At 39.8% G+C, this 19,537-nt stretch overlaps 1 protein-coding gene across 3 annotated transcripts in view; it reads left to right on the top strand.

Annotated features, from left to right (window-relative positions):
- Nucleotides 1-19,537, top strand: part of LOC124157416 (voltage-dependent calcium channel subunit alpha-2/delta-3-like) — a 244,510-nt gene that overhangs the window by 166,344 nt on the left and 58,629 nt on the right. For all 3 annotated transcript variants that reach the window (XM_046532111.1, XM_046532113.1, XM_046532112.1), the window contains 2 exons: nt 15,743-16,187; nt 18,569-18,700. In XM_046532111.1, the coding sequence (XP_046388067.1) occupies nt 15,743-16,187; nt 18,569-18,700 (577 nt within the window). The remainder of the gene's footprint in view (nt 1-15,742; nt 16,188-18,568; nt 18,701-19,537) is intronic.

Genomic DNA, 19,537 nt, shown 5'->3' with positions numbered 1-19,537 from the left:
GAGGAGGTCGCTTATGAGCTATTTATCTCACGATAATTCATAGGCTTGGATTTATGATGGGCGAGTGAATTTTCAAATGCAATTATCTCAAAATTATGATTGAGTGACTTAACACATTATGCACAAGCAACACAGAATTGTTCAAGCAATATAAGCTTATCGCAAAGCCCCCGAGACTCAAAGCGGTCCCTTTCCAATTCATGTAAAAGCTTTGTGATCTTCTCAGTTCGCTCGCAGCAAATTTCGACGAATCACACCAGCGGCTAAGCGAGGGGGGGATAAAGAGGTCCGGAGGTCTGGACCCACCCACCCCCGAAATATAATAATCATAATTACTTTGCTACATAATGAAAGAAAACATAATACTGAAACATCATGAATTCAAAAAATATTTCTTTGAAAAATGAAGTTATTTCGCTTATGAAAACTGTTTGAACCAGTTTAAACCCCTCTACTAAGTACCATGTTTTTCGAAAAATTTCCCCGGATCCCCCTGGTTATTAACCCCCCTCCCACGAACAAAATTCCTGGCAACGCAACTGAATCGCACATATTTCCTTTGTATTTTATTTAGTCCTCTGATTAAATTTCTCTGCGCCGCAACCCATATGCTTGGCGCGATATGGCAAGAGAACCTCCTCTCTATCATTCTTTAATGCGTCAACCTTCCCAGATGAAACCCAGATACTTCAAAATGCTCAGTGTTAAAACTCGATTGCAGCGCCTCCAGATATTCACAACCACCTTGGTGAAAGCACATCTAGAGGCCGGCTGGATAATCCTCTAATGTAATATTCGTGCCGACTCCGCATGGAAAAAAAGTTTAGTTAGAACTATCGAATTCTGATGAATTTTATCAAACTTTTCGGTTCATATGGCACATTGAAAAATTCAGTAACAATTACTAAACCAACTTGATATATTCTATCAATCTGGTTTGGTTATTGTTTGCGAACTGGCCACAGCAGTTCGATAAAAACTACCAGCTAGCTTACAGATAACATTGCAATTTAAAGCAGAAATAAACAGAAAAATGAACGTAAACAAAATTAATACGTTATCGCCATCACAAATAATGAAGACAAAATCATTTCTACCAACCTATCTTTTATGTAAGGCCTGTTTAGGAATCCTTCAACTGCAAATGTGTATTGGTATAAACGAAAGAGGAAAGAAAGACCGTTCGATAGATTACGAATCACTTAGTAAATTCTATCCAACCAAATTTGCATAAGAATGTAGGGTTTGATAATTTTTACCAAAAAAGCAAGCACCTTCGTAAAATTAATCGTAACTTCGATAAAAGTTACCAAACTCTGAATCGCATTGAATTAATTCAGTTATTTTTACCAAGCTCTTTCGTATAATTGACCAAATTAGAAAATATCAAAATGTTTGATGAAAGATATCAAGAGCGTTTGGTAAAATAAATCAAGTGCTTAATAATTTACATCAAAGTTTAAGTATATTTTTAAAAAATACTCCCCATCACACCAGTTTGATAGTTTTAATCAAATCTTTTTTTCTGTGCGTGCGAACCCAGATTTACTCGGAAGAAATCCCGCCGAGGATGTAAGACGCTTGGTCAAGGAATTGGCCAGACAGGTCGGCTTGTAAGAGTCGCACACTTCAAGAGGCACAATCTCGGTTCCCGCCACTAAATGGCTTCGTTATGTCACCCCGCGTCCCCTTAACATGATCGATCTGATTTTCATTGGACGGTGTCCTCCTTGACCCCGCGGGCGGCGAATGGACGGCCAAGGCGGCGGCACCGAACACCAAGACACACGCATGAGAGGGAGGGAAGACTTTGAAAGAGCCGCGCAGAGAGGCACAGCCTCACGGAAAAAAGGTTCCGCCGAAATTAGGCGCGGTGACCTCGGAAGACCGCGCGCTGGTCTGGTAGGAGGTGGGGGAGAACGGATGGATTAAGAGCAATCAAAGCTTCGAGAAACTTCCCCACCCCTCTAGCGGTAATAATATGGACTAAAGGGAAGAGGGAATGTGTGAGAAAGAGGTCAGCCGTGGACATTTGAGTGTGTGTTCGGTTTAAGGACTCGAATATGCAGACTGTCAAATTAATCGTGTTTCTTTTATTTATCTCTAAGTTTAGACAGTTAAGGTTGTGTGAACTTGATGAAATTTGGCACGCATATCTATAATTTTTGTTTCATATAAACCCTATTTGATTATGTTAACCATTTGACCGCATAATGTGGGTTCGAACGAATAATTTTTAACACGCTTTATATCGTATTATAGTTTTTCATTGTTAATTCGAGTCATTAAATAGCCTTATTTCATACTAAAAATGTCTTTTACTAGGATTTTGGGCATTGAAAAATAATGGAACAGCTTTTGGAGCACTAATGGACAGTGGTGTCACGGAGCCGGAACGCCTTTCCGGCTCTGGTTAACAAAAAACATAATAGTCAAAAACACTTTTATAAATTTTGTTGCCTCAAAATTTATAATTTATACATTCGTAACCAGAACAAAAACTTTTTGCAATAAAATGTAAATAATACCTTGTAATTAAAAACACACGGAGTAATATTTCACCTCTAAAAAAAATTTGAGGAAAGTACGTTCCGGCACTGTTAATTTTTCCATGACGTCACTGTTAATGGACCAGTATAATGAGGTCTAAATTATAAAATTTGGATTCTTGATAACAAAGTATTCAAACTTTTCCGATGCGTTTGCATAATTTCATCAATATCGCACGACTGGAACGCTAGGACTGGACATGTTTTTACGTTATTATCAGGATTCAAAATTGATAATATATTTATTTTTCGTAATTTTTATAAATAATTGCATTAATTTCTCCATTAAAATAATGATTCTGAGATAGCGGATTTCTGATTTCGTTCTTTTTCAATGAAATTATATCAATTGATATCGGTAGTGATATGTCAATTTGTCAAAGTGTACTATTCAACCGAATTATTTGGAATTTTTTAAAGATTCATTTCAAAATTACTTTTGTGTTTGCATTCCAGTAGATGCTTGGAGAGCGTAAAGAGAAGAACGATTCATCGCCGGAATATAAGCATTTTGTATGCTCTTTAGCTCCGATAGAAAACTTCCATTTTTTTTTCAATGGGTTAGAGTGTTTTTACGTGACAGTTGATTCAGGTATAAGTAATGACATTAGTTTCGAAACCGTGGTGGATAATATAACCATGGTGGTGGAATTCTCTCTTCGCCTCGGCTATTCTGCTGATGATTTCTTTCTTGCTATTCCCATCGCCAGTTGTTCTACTTCTCAAATAGCAGAATTCATCAAATTCTACCGTACATTATTTCAAATTTCTTATATTTTTAAAAAAATTTTAATTTAATCTTACGATCCAGACCTTGGTCCGTTTTTTCCGTACCTCTTTGTTCAAGCGGGGAACGCACTAAGTAAAATTTTATTTTCCTAAAATCGCGTGTTATTCGCTACGACAACTTCCTCCATTACTTCTCCAATCAAGTCCTCCAATCGAGCATACTCCAAAATAATGTTCTTATAAATTTTTTTCTAACTTTTAGGTTTAAATTTCCCGCTCTAATTAGATATTTATTTTGGTGGAATGCTCTCTCCGTCATTGCTATTCCGTTGATAATTTCTTTGTTGCTAGTCCCATCGCCAGTTGTTCTGCTTCTCAAATAACAGAACTCATCTACGTCTACCGTATATTGTTTATGTATTATGTTTTTTTAAAACATTTGAATTTAATCTACACGATCTGACGATCCAGTTCTTTGTCCGTTTTTTCCGTACCTCTTTGTTCAAGCGGGGAACGTACTAAGTAAAATTTTATTTTCCTTAAATCGCTTGTTATTCGCCACGACAACTTCCTCCATTACTCCTCCAACCCCGTCCTTTCAGACATCGAGAGTTCCGTCCGTTACGGCGCGGTAGTAGACAGTGCCGCAGGCTGGCAGGATGGGTTGAGCACATCACGAATTCAGCAGCGACAGCGGAGATATTCCCTCCCGTTCCTTCGTGAATTTTGGAGGATCCACCTCTCTCTCTCACTGCGAGGATAGCAGTTCACGGGGAGCACCAGCAAGCAGTCTGGCGACTTCACAGAGTGCCCCATTCTCCGCTCCGCAGTCGAGGCAGTGGAATGGGGCTCCTGAATAATTCCCGCCTTTCGTCCGGTTCCCGGCGGAGGCGCCCGACGCGTCGACTTGAAAAGGAGGAGTTGAATGGGACCCTTTACGCACGAAAATGATGCTTTTCTTTCACTTTATCACGACGTGACTATCGAGCTCTCCTTTTGTTCACGGATATAAAAATGGAAGATTCTCCACTCGGCTATCAGGAGAGTTGTCACCCGCCGCGAATTGAAATTGCTGTAGTTAAGTCGCCACTCGCGTCGTTGACCACAGAGAGATTCTGATTGCACGAGGAAATAAAATTAAATTTGGACTATTAACTGAAATTTATATACGTTCTTCTGAAGACGATATGACTTTTCAAATTCATAACTTTTCAATGCTATCCCTCAAGAATAGGGTTGTTCTCTCAGACCTTAAATAGCAATAAAATCAGATAATTCGGTAAATGAGTAGGAAAGATAAGATATGACGAAACAAAAGCACTCCTTATTCAGCCATTTTCTCATAATTTTAAAATGAAAAAATTCAAAAGCTGCCGTCAACTTTTTATGATTTAGTGACGTCTTAAAAGTCGTGGTTCATTACATCGCTCATGGAAACCCGAACATTAACGGAAAGAGTCGCTCATTAGAGTATCAATAACTATTGTCCACGTGAGATGGACGCGTTAGGTCGAGAAGAAGTAGAGAATCGGAGTGTGGGGAAGAGTCAGTGACGTCAATAAAGCTGTTCCATTGCATCGCTCAAGGAGACCCTATCCTTGACGGAAAGAATCGCTCATTACAGTATAAATGACTACATATCATGTGAGATGGTAGCGTTAGGCCGAGAAGAAGTGGAGAAGCGGTAATCGGTGAGTGGAGAAGAGCCAGTGACGTCATACAATAATCAGCCCGTCGATTTTTAGTCGTGAATAGCTTGAGAAGGTGGTGATGGATCGAAAATCGGAAAAATATTGATTTCTTTATTGTTCAAACTCTATCGAAATCGACAACAAATAAAAATGGAGAACCAGCCTATTCGAGTGCTCTATTACAAAAATTGCAAGTAAATGGATTGCTCGCCGCTGTAAGAACATTTTTGGCGACCGATTTAATTGCGTCCCAAGGAGGAACATAATTCACACTTCTACGGTATGGAATTGGACCTCCCCCATGCTGTATACCCTGAAGTATATTTCACACTACTCCTAATGTCTAGAACTGGGAACGTGAAACAAGTCGTCTTGAACGCTAAAATGATATTTAAGACCATTCGAGACGGTCTTTCAAGAACCATTGTTCGAACTATCTTGAATCAAGATGAACGTCCTTTCACGCTGTTGTAGAACGCTTGAATTAACTTTATTAACGATAGCCAATGCGATCTAAAAAGAAGAAAACGAGTAGCGAAACCGAGAGAGAATTTTCATAATCATAATTTTACTCATAGGCGACAAATTTATATCAATTTTTGCAGTGCCGAACTTCTACTCTGCTTCAAGTAGAAGTTGACCTCATGTGAACCTTTAAAGAACACCTTTGCTCCACGTAAAATTTAATGAGGTCTTCCTCGTCACTTCCCTCCCAAGCGGCCATGATGTCAACACTCATCCCATCTCCAAGGAAGCGCTGGGAATACAGTACGTCGCACACGAGGGGTTCGATCATTATGTGAAAGAAAATCCTCCTGCGGGGGAATTCAAAACTCTACCCCCAAAGTCAGGGGTATCCCCAAGAAAGAGGTGTCCGTAGACAGTGTTTTCGCAGAACAAACTCTCTCTCAGCCAGTGGCGTAGCCGAGGGGGGGGGAGGGTTCCGTGGGGTCCGGACCTCCTCCCCCCCTCGAAATATAAAAACGCAATTATTTTCCTTCATAAATGAAAACAAAAATTGAAAAATCATGAGTTTACAAAATATTTCTTTAACTGATGAAGTTTTTTCGATTATGAAAAGTGTTAAAATTAGTTTAAAACTCTCCACTTAGTACCCTGTTTTCAAAACTTTCCCCCCATGGTTTTGGACCCCCCCCCCCCCCCTCGAACGAAATTTCTGCTTACGCCTCTGCCTTTAGCAAATTTCTGCGCACTGAGGTCATATGGCTGCATCCTACCATTCTGGGCATTTGAGGCTCTAGAAGAAAAATCGCGAAAGGCACGGGTGCGAAACGGAAATGCAGTATGGGCAGCGAATTCATACACCGTTCGCCATTCTTTTCGACAAATCACGTTGACTATAACCAGAAATAACCAGAATTAAGCCCCAGCTCGCCGCCAGGGGTGTGACGCGCGGCTGTATCTCGCGGAGAAGTACTTATTGTATTCCTGGAAAACTGTTGAGCGGACGTAAAAATGGAGCGAATTTTGGTCCTTACGGACTGTAAAATTGTGCAATACCCCTGAAAATCATTTCAATTAAAAAAATCGGGAAAATTAAATGTTATTTCATTCATGCTCTCTTTGAGCGACCTATAAAATGTTTTAAAAAATCGAGCTGAAATTTTTAGGATATCTATTCTGCACCCCACAGCATATTTTAAGAGGTAGAAATCAATAATCCGATCATAAAAAATAAAGTTTAAGCAACACTGTAATGGACACCCGCTGTCTACATGCAAGTTCCATAAAAGTAAGAATTTAATGGTATTTTATGGATTATTTTAACTTCCCTTCATCCAAAATCATCTTCATCCTTTCTATCATAGTCACTCGTAGAAATTGAACAACATTACCCAGAGTATCTCTATGAGTCAGTCTTAAGAAACTTGCTGATTGATCACCAATATATTTTGCTGCATTACTTAAGACGACCGTAGGAGTAACATACCTAAGTATCTTCACAGTCGCAAGATGAAAGTTTTCTGTGCGGAAACAGGTAAATTAAAATCCGAAGAGATCAATCCTTTTATTGTTAGCACTACCTATTTGGGGTGGCAATGGAGAAATATTCGAAATGTATTTTACTAAAATGTGACTTCTTCGAGAAAAAAATTCTGTGTTCATTTTTTGGTACATCAACGGGCTGTTTTTTTTTCGTTTTACTATTATTGTATTAATTTTTGACTGTATTATTAATTCTGATTTTTTATTCAATATTTTAGTTGCTGTATAATAATTAACACGAAAAATTAACTACCTCAAAGCCTGTATTTCGGCTCGTGGATTTTTTTCGGCCGAGAAGCGAAAGCCGATACATCTTCCCGCGGCACTAAGAGGATTGACTTACTTCCCAAATATACAAATAGGTCCTCAGTCTTTGCGCATCATTCCACCTACCCTGGAAGGATTCTGAGATAGTACAAGTGAGGTGAGGCGGGCCCAAATGGAAAAGCCATGTAATTGCCCCAAAAAAATATAATGAAGGGAGCGAAATGAAAAGGATTCTTTGTGTTCACCGACGCGAGTCCTCCCCCAAGCCGTCGTAAATGAAGGGGACCCGTTAAAAATTCCATCCAGGTTGAGTACTTAGCGCATTACTTATTCACGTTGACGAGTCGGCCAGTCCCTCTCACCCCACCGTATCCCATCTCTCGTGCTGCTCTGCTTTTAAGAGGTGCGTACTGATAATAATGGGATTTTTTTTAATTTCGCATGTTTGGAGAGTCCGATTTTCAATTTTTCTGTTGGTATACATGCTCCTTATGCATAAATAAAGTTTCAGCTGCATTCACTGCTTAGAGTTAGATGGAATATGGGAGTTTATGGTCTCAAGCTCGCCTGATTAAGTCGAATTATTATAATTATTGTTTATTTTTTTCTGTGGTAGCCGCTAATGTTAGTCGTGTTTCGATGAGCTCGGCGATTTTTGGTTCACTGCTTTTTCGTGAATGTTTAGACAAAAACAACACTGTATCGATGTTCCAGCCTCCATATTCACCATTCGATGGCTCCGTGTGACATTTTTCTACTTCAAAAAATAAAAATAGCCTTAAAGAGCAGTCGTTTTACAAATGTAGATGAAATTAAACGAAATCGCTGACAGAGCTGAAGGCTGCTATGCAAAGGTTCGGATAGTAACGGGAATTTGTTAATTTCGCTGGTTTGTGGAGTCCTATTGTCAAAATTTAAAAATATTATATTGGTTTACATTACCTTGAAGTATGGAAAAATTTTCATCTGTGTTCATTGTTTATTTTTTCTGTGGCAACCAATAAGGTTAGACGTCTTTTTATGAGATCGACGATTTTTAGCTCACACTCATTGCTTGTTCGTGAATTATTGGCCGTAAAAAAATGGTGAAGCCAGTCTACATATTTGCCAAACATGAGACTTTTTCCTACTTCGAAAAATAAAAAGACCCACAAAAGGCGGTAGTTTTATGAGGATAGATGACACTGAAAGAAATCGTACACATACGAGGTGTTTTCAGGTAATAACGGGAAGTTTTAAATTTCGTGGGCATGGAGAGTCCGATTTTCAAAATTAAAAAAAAAAATATTGTCATTCATGCCCCGGAAGTTTGGTAAAATTTTCATCTATATTCATTGTTGACTTTTTGCGTGGTGCCATTTTCAGCGTACACTTCACCGATTTTGTTTTGGATTTTTTACCAAAAAAGTACTCTAACGATGCTCCATATTCGCCAGACATATGACAGTTTCCTATTTCAGAAAATAAATAGAACCTTAGAAGGCGGTCGTTTTACAAGCATAGATGACACTGAAATAAATCGCACATATACGAGGTGCTTTCATAAAATAACGGGAATTTTTAAATTTCGCTGGTTTGCCGAGTCTCCTGGACAATTTTTGAAAATTATATTGGTGTAATTGCTCCTGAAGTTTTGTAAAATTTTCAGTTGTATTCATTGTTTACTTTGTCTGTGGCAGCAGCCAAGGTTACCCTTGTTTCTGCTTGTTAGCTCTACGATTTTCGGCTCGCCCGTCATTACTTGTCCGTGAATTTTTGACAAAAATAATAAATATACTGTTACGATGCCCCAGCCTCCATATCTGCCAGACATGGCTCCGTGTGGCTATTTTCTATTCCAAAAAGTAAAAATAATCTTGAATGGCCGTCGTTTTACTAGCATAGATGGCATTAAAAGATTTCGCTCACAGATCTAATGGCTATCACAAAATGCGAATTTGAGAAGCGTTTCAAGGATTGGAAGAAGCTCTGTCCTAAAGTGCAAGATATCAAATGGGGACTATTTTTAAGGCGACGACGTTAATGTAGACGAAATAAATACTTTTTCAAAAAAAAACAGAATTCCCGTTATTTTCTGAACACACCTCGTATTTAGTACGTTTCTCACGCACGCATTCTCCATGATATCCCTCGCATTATTAATTGGCACCCCTGAAAAAAGTTCTTAAAAGGAGTAAAATGGTGCATGTACGAATCTCCTTATTTGCGCGTTGACGATCGAATGGGGCAGTTCGCGCTTGAACAATGAATCCACAACAATGCTATGATGGTTGCTATACACCGCGCACGGAGTCCCTTCAATCCAGGCTGAAACCAGTCCGCGACCTTCAAATGTGGCCGATTACCGTGTATTGTAAATGAAACAGTGCCTTAAATTTGACCTGGAGGGTAATGCATTTTTAGGTGCAAAAACTGACGTATGTGGTAAAACCTAATAATTTATCCTCCAAATCGCAATCTCATCCGAAATATATTAATTGAGAAAAAAAATCAAATTTGATGACTTCCTACTTAATAGTTTAAAAAGTAAATGAATCGTTTATTACAGAAACCCCACGAACAAAAATTTGTGCATTTTTGGGAAAAAATATTAATTTAGACAAAATTAAAATGTCAATGCTTAAATTCACTATTTTTTGTTGGTAACTACCGAGGTTAATTCACAGTCGTGTAGTTTCCGAACAAAAGGATTTATATAAAGTTGTAGATTCATAATTTACGAAAAAGTCGAAATCGAAAAATGTTTTTTATTTTTCTGTGATAAACGTTTCATATATTACTCTAATTAATATCATTTAAATGAATGAAAAATATGATGAATGGAGGGCAATGCACGATGTCCCTCCCAAGATGGCTAGATGCGCAATAGCTTGGCTTTCCTCGAGGAGGGGGTATCAACATTCCGTTGTCATTGAGTTCAGTGGCCCTAAACCTTATTCGAGTTTTGTGGCTAGCACAAGAAACGGACGTGGCCTTCTCGCAATGCATTCCAACGTGTATTTCAAACTCCATCACCATTTCTCTCCTGTATTTTTTGTCTTTCTCTCCGTGATCCGGATTGAGATTACGCGGACGTGCCAAGGAGCGAAAAAAATCACCTGCCAGCCGTCTTGACGATTTACGCGTCTCATGACTGCGTCTTCCGCACGTTGAAGTTTCATTTGTTTCGCCGGATTATTGATCTCGGTAACCTTGCCGACGGAGGAAGGGATCTTCCCCGAAAAAGGAATGAAATTTCGTCGCTTTTTCCTTGGTGTTGCCGAGTGGATGTTTTTTTCCTCGCTTTGCATCCACTCGTCTCCGGCGTGTGAAAAATCGTCTTCTTTTTTTTCGTTCTTCTTGAATTCGTTCTCTTCCGTTCCCATGGTCTCTCTCCCTCTCACGTCATCAGTCAGCGTAGACACTGTCTCCACCTCTATAGCTTCTCTTCACGACGCAGCAATATGGTACGTGCCCGCGCGTGACAATAAAATATATTTCCTCTTTATTATCGCTCTCCTCGGCGTAGTTGTAGGTAGTTTATTTAATTCTTTGGGAGTAATATATAAGTGAGGAAATATTTCCTATGCCGTACTTGACGGAGCGTGCTGTATGGCTCTGAAACATGGTTATCTCGTAATAAAAGTTGCTACTGTGGATAAAATATTTAACTTGAATCTTGGAGTGTAGGTCTTAAAGTTGAAATGCAATTTTTGCCAACATTTCGGTTAATTACGAACCACCATGAGGGCTTGAAATAAAAATGAGTTATTATATAATTAATCAAATTTTACAGGTGACCTTGAGTTGCTTAATTGCTTGTTATTTATGTAATTAGGCTAATTACCACCAATAAACATTGTAAAAAATTCTAGTCTCCTCTTTTTTTGTTAATTTACATTTGAATGTTTCTTTTTTATCACATCTTTGTAAAATAACAAGTTCGTAACACTTTATTTTGTTTAAATATCAAAATTATGTTCTCATTTTTATTTCAACGCCTGATGATGAAATGTAAACAAACCAAAACGTCTGTAAATTTGAATTTCAATTTTAAGACTTTGACTCCAAGATTCAAATTTAAAATGAATTATAGAGGTCAGGAAAAGAAAAACTCATGCTATGAATAAAGGGGTTTGATGCTACTAAATCGCATTTTCAGGGATTGACTTCCTCCGAAATGGCTAGATTTTCGAAGCACGTATCACCATCTATAGACTAGATTGAGAGTTTTTCACTGAATTAATGTTTTCTATTTGATTAAATTAACGAAATATTTTAATTTTCTCCGTATAGTTAGGGGACGTGCTATTTTAGCATTGGCAAACTGGTCAATTCGAACGAAGCATGGAAAAAGTATGCTCTTTTTCATGTTTCTTAGCGGTCTGGATCTAGGGTGTCACTGTCAATTTTTCTCTCCTTTGCTCTGATTTGCATGTTTGATTTAATGGAAGGAATTACATGAAATCTTCTTAAAATCAAGAGTGACGAAAATTTATGCGTGCTTCGGAAATTGGAAAAGCTTTGGAGTAGTTTACAAGTAAAAATTACTTTTTTTAATGTATAGATTAGAAATAAAAATTCCAAAGATTTAATCGTTTATAACCCAGAGCTGCTTCTTAGAGAAATTGAATGTCAACCTTCTCCTTTTGAAAATGTGATATTTTTATTTTTCAATCAGAATTATGGTGGCAGCTACATATTTCTCCATTAAACTTAACAGCACAAAATAACACGTAGTTTTAATTTTTCCGGAATAGAGCTTAAAATGTTTACATTTTTTACGTTACTGGGTGTGATGTCTCCACCTTACTACTATTTTTACTCAGATACTTTTCGAAAGGAATAATTACAATCTCTAAAACCGTCAACCATTCGCAAGCTTGTTTATTCAACAACTCAACAATCGGCAGGACTCCAGGGTAATCTTTTAGAAATAAATTCCGTTTTACATATCAGAAATTAACATAAAATATTATTTTTTTTAGTATAGCGGGACTAGCCACGGTGATAACTTTTTACGGAGTCACCCGCAATGCACAAATAGTGCGAAAAATCCACAGAGGAAATAATTCCGGTCAAGGCGAATGATTTTTCCTCTGTGGATTTTTCGCAATAAAATATTAAATTGAATACATTACACTGGGAAGCAAAATTGGGTTATAATGGGTTAATCGTGTACAGTAATACGATAATTATTTTTACTTCGATACATCACATTACTAGTCGTGGATTAAGGGAAAATTCAAGTCCCTATCAAAGCAGGCGTTCATGAACAGGAAGGAGCTTAGGAGATTATGTAAGAGTTTAAAGAAAAAGTTAGCGAAGACTTTGATCTGGAGTGTAGCTCTCTACGGTGCGGAAACGTGGACACTGAGGAAGAAGGACGATAGAAGATTGGAGGCATTCGAGATGTGGGTGTGGCGAAGAATGGAGGTGAAATGGACAGATAGGAGGAGGAACGACGAAGTGCTGGACATGGTGGGTGAGGAGTTGCAGCTTTTAGATGAGATACGGAGGGGACAAAAGGTTTGGATGGAGCTAGTACTTAGCCGGGATGGTACGTTGAAAATATTGTTAGAGGGTAGTATGTTGGGTAAACGAGGGAGAGGAGGGAAAAGAATAGGATTTTTAGACAGGATGAAAGGGGAGGCCTTATATTGAATTGAAGAGGGAAGTGCTTGGAGACAGGGGATTTTCGCAGAATTCTTCTAAAGTACCTACTCTATGGAAACCTACCTTAATTGGTACAATACTATAAAAACAACAGGGAGGTATATCCCTTGTCCCTGAAGGTGAGATAAAATAATTCTCTTAAAGCTATGAAAACGTTCTCCTCTTCTAACTCAGTCCTGGTAAACAGTTGATTAGTTGAAATTCCGAGTGGAAAAGAATCTGACGAGGGAAAAGAAAAATGAAGTCTGCCCTTGGGAAAATGATATCCGAAGGGAGAGAATTAGCTTTCTGACGGGGAAATATTGGAAGGGAAGGTTCTGAAACTTCCCCGAGGGGAAATTAAAGAGACCCACTGGTATCCAGGGAAACTTAAACGGCGGAATAATCGTTTTTGTTTTCTTCCGAACAGTTTGTTTCTTCGAGGGCAAAAGAGCGACTTCAGCAACTTGCGACTTCAGCAGCTAGTGGTTTCTCGAAACGGATATTTCCTTACTCTAAGGAGCCAGAGAGACTAATAAACAGTGCTGTGATTTACTAGGTGTGCAATTAATACAGTAATTATGATTTATTGCTGATCCAAGATCAACCACTTACAGCATTTGAGGGGAATGCGACCATTTGTCTCGCATTTTGCCTTCAGTCTTCCATGAAGTCTTGCACCATTCGTTCTACCATACCTTCAATGGTGATGCAGAATTTGATTTTGTTTTGATTTGAAAAATGTGCGGTAATTATTTTTGGCGATTACCGTATCATCAAATGACTTGTCCAATTGTGGCGTAGTATTCCACATGACAAGGGGCTGGATCGGTGGATACGCGTTCGAATCTAAATCGAACGGCCCGCGTTCATATCTCGGCGCCGAACGGTATTTTTTGCTCCGTTCCAGAAAAATTCCAGAGTGTTCGCGGAAGTTTCGGCGCAGCGTTCGATAGTTCCCCGCCAATATAAAAACAAGCCGTCTCGGCTGCCGAAGGTAGTCTGCATTTTAAAGTTATAATAAGCGCTCCTCAATCGCAATTTCGTAAGAATTTCATTCAGCCTAGCAATCGCTAAAATATAATTCATTTTTCCGTAGTGCAGTCAAACCTGTCCAGGGGTGCCGTCTTACAAAAAATGTTGGGGGGGCCCAAACCGGGTATCTTGCCCCGCGAAATTTTATAAGTAGTGAGTTATAAGTTTTTTAAGCATTTTAGAAGAGTCATATGATCAACATTAGAACCCTGATAACTCAAATCTCGATATCTGGACACTCGGGGGAAAATCGACAAGTCTGATACATTTTTCCTCACACCTTTAACGAATTTTTGAGGGGGCTCGGGCCCCCTCAGGCCCCATGCAGTCGACGCCAATGAACCTGTCCAAACTGTATCGTGAATTTTCACTTTGTCCTAGCCTGAGTTATCACAAGTAAGAATTGTAAATTCCACACATTTTCAGCGGCTGCATTGTTTTATGCCCATGGCCGGCCCACAAAGAGTCCGTAAAGCCCCAGGCCTTAATTTCCCCAGAAAATATTTTTGTATCGTTAGCGAATTTCTGTCTCCTTGATAAAAAAACTATACATTGTAAAAATCTTTAATTTATTAAAACACAGCAGCACCTACGTGACCTGCGAACAGAATCGCATCTTTAATGCCATGTAAGATGTGTACGTCTGCGACATTTAAGACAAAATGTTCCGATTGCGTAACCAACCAATTGTAATACAAACCTATCGGAATAATTCCGATCAGTGTCAAGTGCAACCCTCCCCCAAAATCGCCTGGAAATCGCCTTTCTTAATGGATTTACATTTTTCTCGGGAGAGAGAAGTGGGCGTTGCCATATTTTCTCAAAAGACTTTGTCAGAAAATGGAAACGAAAGACACACTCGAAAAATCCTCTTTCCACTTGGCACAAAGGCTAAATTACTCACGAGGCGTACCTACACTGCGGATGTCTAAAAGCGACTGAATTTCCCGACGGCTAGGCCTATCGAGTTTTGATTTGTTGCCAGAAAGTCACGTGCCCTCTGCTCTGACCCCCCCAAAAAAACTTGGGCCTCTAAGTCGCAAAGATATTTGAAATGGACTCTATTATCTGAACTAAATAATTCTATTAGTTTTTAAAAATAATAATGACTTTTATTGACACTTGTCATCAAACAATTCATGAACAATGTGGTGTGACATATAACAAAGTTAGTGTATAAACAAAATATTTCTTATATTCTTTTCCTGTGTTTCTTTTAATAAAATTTCTATTTAATCGTTACAATTTTGTTCCTGTCAAGACTGTTAGGACTTGTTCCTGGTTCCACTATTTACAAAGTTTACATACTGTGTTCCATTATCATTTCAATGTCCTTAAACAAACTCTTAAGTGAAACATTTGACATATTTGCACAGAATTTATTTGAGCACACGCCTTTCGTCGTTGTTACAACAACATTCCCATGGGATGTAATTCATGGAACTAATATTCATAACTTCCACCAAGGGCGGCTCCAAGATTTATTTCTGAGGGTCACAAGAGTCTGAAAAGCAAACAGTCTTCTTATATTTGAGATTAGAAGCAACAACAACCAACAATCACTTCATGACATAATATCTTTATTTTAATATGAAAGTTATTAATATGAAATCAAATGATTGAGGCTCCACAATACACAAACTAGAATTAACGTAATGACATTCAATTAAAAATTTTGACTATTTTTTTAAGCGTCTGTGGGGGACAAGTACCCTCATGCCCCCTCCCAAAATCCGCCTATGACTTCCACCACACCTCGTGCCACTTATCATATAACACATTAATAATTCTGGATGCTCGGCTAATAATGAACTCAATCTCTTTCCGCAGTGCATCGTGGAGAAGGTGGAGGTGCTAGCCGAGAGACTACACTCCAACTCGACAAACAGCACCGAGCGGGCGTCTGCCTCGTGGGAGGAGTTCGCGGAGGCCCCAGCAGGCGAAGGGGCCAAGTCGCGGGGCCGACGCGACGGTGGCGCCGAGGACGAGGGCAGCGGTGGTGAGGAGGAGAAGGAGGACGATGAATCAGGAGGCGAGGACGATGACGACGTGCTGATCGAGTTTTCCTACCACAGCGCCAAGTGCTCACAGGTGGAAATACTGCTCGACGAACCGGAAGTCGTCAACGGCTCCCTCTACCGGGAGGACAACGCCACGTGCGAGAACGATGGAATATACCGTCCAATGAGGCTCAAGGTTGATCGGCATTTCTATAACATACCCATCAACGACACTCACAGCGCCGTCCATGTTCCAACGAACGTTTACGATCAAGGTAAGATGTCGTGAAACTAGCCTGTTGTTGTCCAAGTGGCCATCCTATTTATACTATTTTACCTCAAATGTTGATGGAGACTTTCGAGGGGTAGTGCAGCATGCGTAGCAAGGTTTTCGGGTTGACCTCCGCGTCGTTTCATCTTCATGACGACAGTTTCACTTCGAACCTGAAGACGCCAGCTGCAACGCCGGCGAAACTGTCGTCATGAAGATGAAACGACGTGGAGGTCAACCCGAAAATCCTGCTACCCACACTATTTTACCTCGTTGACTATCCCACTATAAATGAAAGTGAGGAGTGCGTGGTAGCCCTTACCCTTTTTGCCAACTCATGGCGGATGACTTTGAACTCGCTTGTATGCTTTATACTCTTCTACCCAATCACAGAAGAGCGGTGCGTGTAGAGGAGGACTCGTTCTCAGTCTCTTTCTGACTACTTGCGGTAAACATCGCTCTCCGGCCCACAGTGTTGCCAAATATACTCTGTGGAGATAGCACAGCGTTCGTTTTCGCGGTATGCCTTTGAGCGAACGTATATTTACTTTCACGGACTGGCAACACTGGTCGGCCGCATGGAGGGATAAAGGGATGGAGGAGAATAGTGAGGTGGAGGGGAAGTGCCTCTGATTAAATACTCTCGCATTCAGCCGTAAAGAGTCGGGAAAAAGGGTATAATAATTAGAGCATTTGGCTGCTGACCGAGGGGTCCCGAGTTCAAATTCCGTTATTTCTGCAAAAATCAGCGATACCCTAACAACACCGGATATCCTACGGATATCAATTTCAGGTCCGCTATGTCCTATCTAGGTCCGACGGCAATCAGGATATCCGTCGGATCTATCACGGATATCCGAAGCGGATATCGCCGGATTTTCATCGGATATCCATGGCCCATCCGCAACGTTCGCCTTGGATATCCGCCGGATATCCGTTGGATGTCCATGTGTTGTTAGGGTATGAATGGACGCATAACTGAGTTATGATAATTTTCATCCACGCGTATTTTTCGCATGATCACAGTCCTATTCCTTCGATTCTTCGTAGTATTCGTGAAATATGTAGACGTTTACCTAATGATCAATGTTTAATCTGCGTCCTCTGCATAAATCACGTATTACAATGGAGTAATAACTGAGTTATACTAATTTCCATCCACGCGTACATTTCGTCGAATCACAGCACTATCGGCGCATGGTAGGCATGCCCTGGGTTGGAAAAACTTTGGGCCAAGGTATCACAACTGCCCTAGTAAAGGAATTGCACCCCTTTCCTGAATATATAGAGTATCTGTGGCCTAGTCTGGGGTGAACTCTACCCTCAACTATGCAAACCACTCTTTGTATTCAATCACTGAGTGAGTTAGTGAAATACAAGTAGTTATCCCACTGCTGTCCTGCCACCTGGAATTGTCCCATGACAGACGGAAGGGTGGAGAACGCTGATGACTGTGCCCAACACTTGGCCAATCGCTGTCCCCAGTTTACAACCCATGCACTCGCCTTCCTGTACATTGCCACTTGAACATGAATCACCAGAAACTCCAGGAGAAAAACCTTTCTTTCATAATCTGTTTTAATAGATACATGGAACCCTTACTTTATAAAGCCTTTTATTCATCTCTGAAAGTGGGCATTTTCATTTCTGACCAGACAACCTTGCCTCCTACCCCTCTTTCCACCCTTATGTCTGTCATAAGATAACTCTCGCAAGCTTCACTGTACATCTACCTTCCCTCTCCCTCCCTTTGATGGCTAATATCATGTCACAATCTATTCAAGGTAGTTGCAGCTTCTGAGATGATTAGCTTGTAATTTATAAGTGAGTGGATGAATGCAGTATAAGCTATAATGCAGTGGCGCCGACTCCATGGGGCCTGAGGGGGCCCGAGCCCCCTCAAAAATTCGTTATGGGTGTGAGGAAAAAATCTTTCAGGCTTGTCGATTTTCCCCGAAGTGTCCAGATATCGAGAATCAAGTTATCAGGGTTCTAATGTTGATCATATGACTCTTCTAAAATGCTTAAAAAGCTTAAAACTCACTACTTATAAAATTTCGCGGGGCAAGATCCCGGGTTTGGGCCCTACCAATATTTTTTGTTAGTCGGCATCCCTGCTTTAATCAGTAAAAATCTATTTTCCCATCAGTCAAAATTGGCAATTAAAATTCAGAAACTGGGTCTAAGCAAATGATTCCAATACCTGTCCTTTTTAGCTAGTATTTTTATCTCGTAGCAAGGGATGTGAGAGTTGAAATACGGTGGTTCCTAGAGTATAATATTTTCAGCTTAATTCACTAAACCATCATCTTAACGCTATTAGTTGAGTTAAATGTTACAAGTTTATAATCCATATCTTCCCTATGTCCTCTTACTTCTTTGCAGCTCCAAAACTTCTGAAGCTAATCAGCATGTCTGAAGGCTTGGATGAAGTGTTTGTGAAGAATTATCACAGTGACCCATCCCTATCATGGCAGTACTTCGGTAGTGCAGCTGGTTATCTTCGTCATTTTCCTGGTGAGTTTTCAGGGTCATTTTCCTCGTGTGTGTATTGTAACGGTCTTTATGTCATTTACCCTGTAATATAATTTTTTTTTAAATACACCAAAGCTCGTACCCTCCACATTCACACAGCACATTGGATGTTTTACATCCTTCCCCTGTCAGCAATGACCAGGGGTTCATACAAAGGGATTACGGCCAGGGTATCTGGGCACCCTCCAAAAATGAGACAAATATTGGAAGATATGCCATTAAGCATGATTATCTTGAATCAAGCATAATGACCAACCTAAATCGAGCGTAAGCCTAAAGAGCATACCCAGGATCAAAACTAGGGGGGGGGGGGGGGAGCAAGCCATGGTTGTTCAAGTTGTAGGTAAGATTTAAGCATGGAATAGGTGAATTAAATCACCATTTTAAGTAAACTGTAACAGCTCTTCATTAGTTTTTAAATTATTTGCTTGAAAAAATATTATTTTCCTTAAAAACATTTGCGATTTTTACATCTAGGGGTGTGGGGGGGCAGCTGCCCCTTCCTGCCCCTCGCTGGGTACGCCCATCCATCCTCTGTGTTATTATCTTCTTTACTGTTCATAAATTTTGTTCTTCTTTGATTGAAGAGGATTTACTTCTTCAATAATCCAAATAAATGCTAACAGGTGCAATACCTTGGTAGGAGCATTGAAGGTTTTTGAATCATGGTTGCGAGTAGTTTTCCCAGTAAAGCTTGAATTTCTATTTTCATTACACACTTGACATGACAAGTCAAACTCATGCCAATGTGAAAGCTTACCATAAGCTTGAATGCTTCTTGGGCTTCAATCTTTAATCTGTCCCTGAGAATATTCTACC

Source organism: Ischnura elegans, chromosome 4 (assembly GCF_921293095.1).
Source record: "Ischnura elegans chromosome 4, ioIscEleg1.1, whole genome shotgun sequence".
NCBI classification, from domain to species: domain Eukaryota; kingdom Metazoa; phylum Arthropoda; class Insecta; order Odonata; family Coenagrionidae; genus Ischnura; species Ischnura elegans.
Note: the sequence above shows the minus strand (reverse complement) of the source record. Positions and strands in the feature narration are given on the sequence as shown.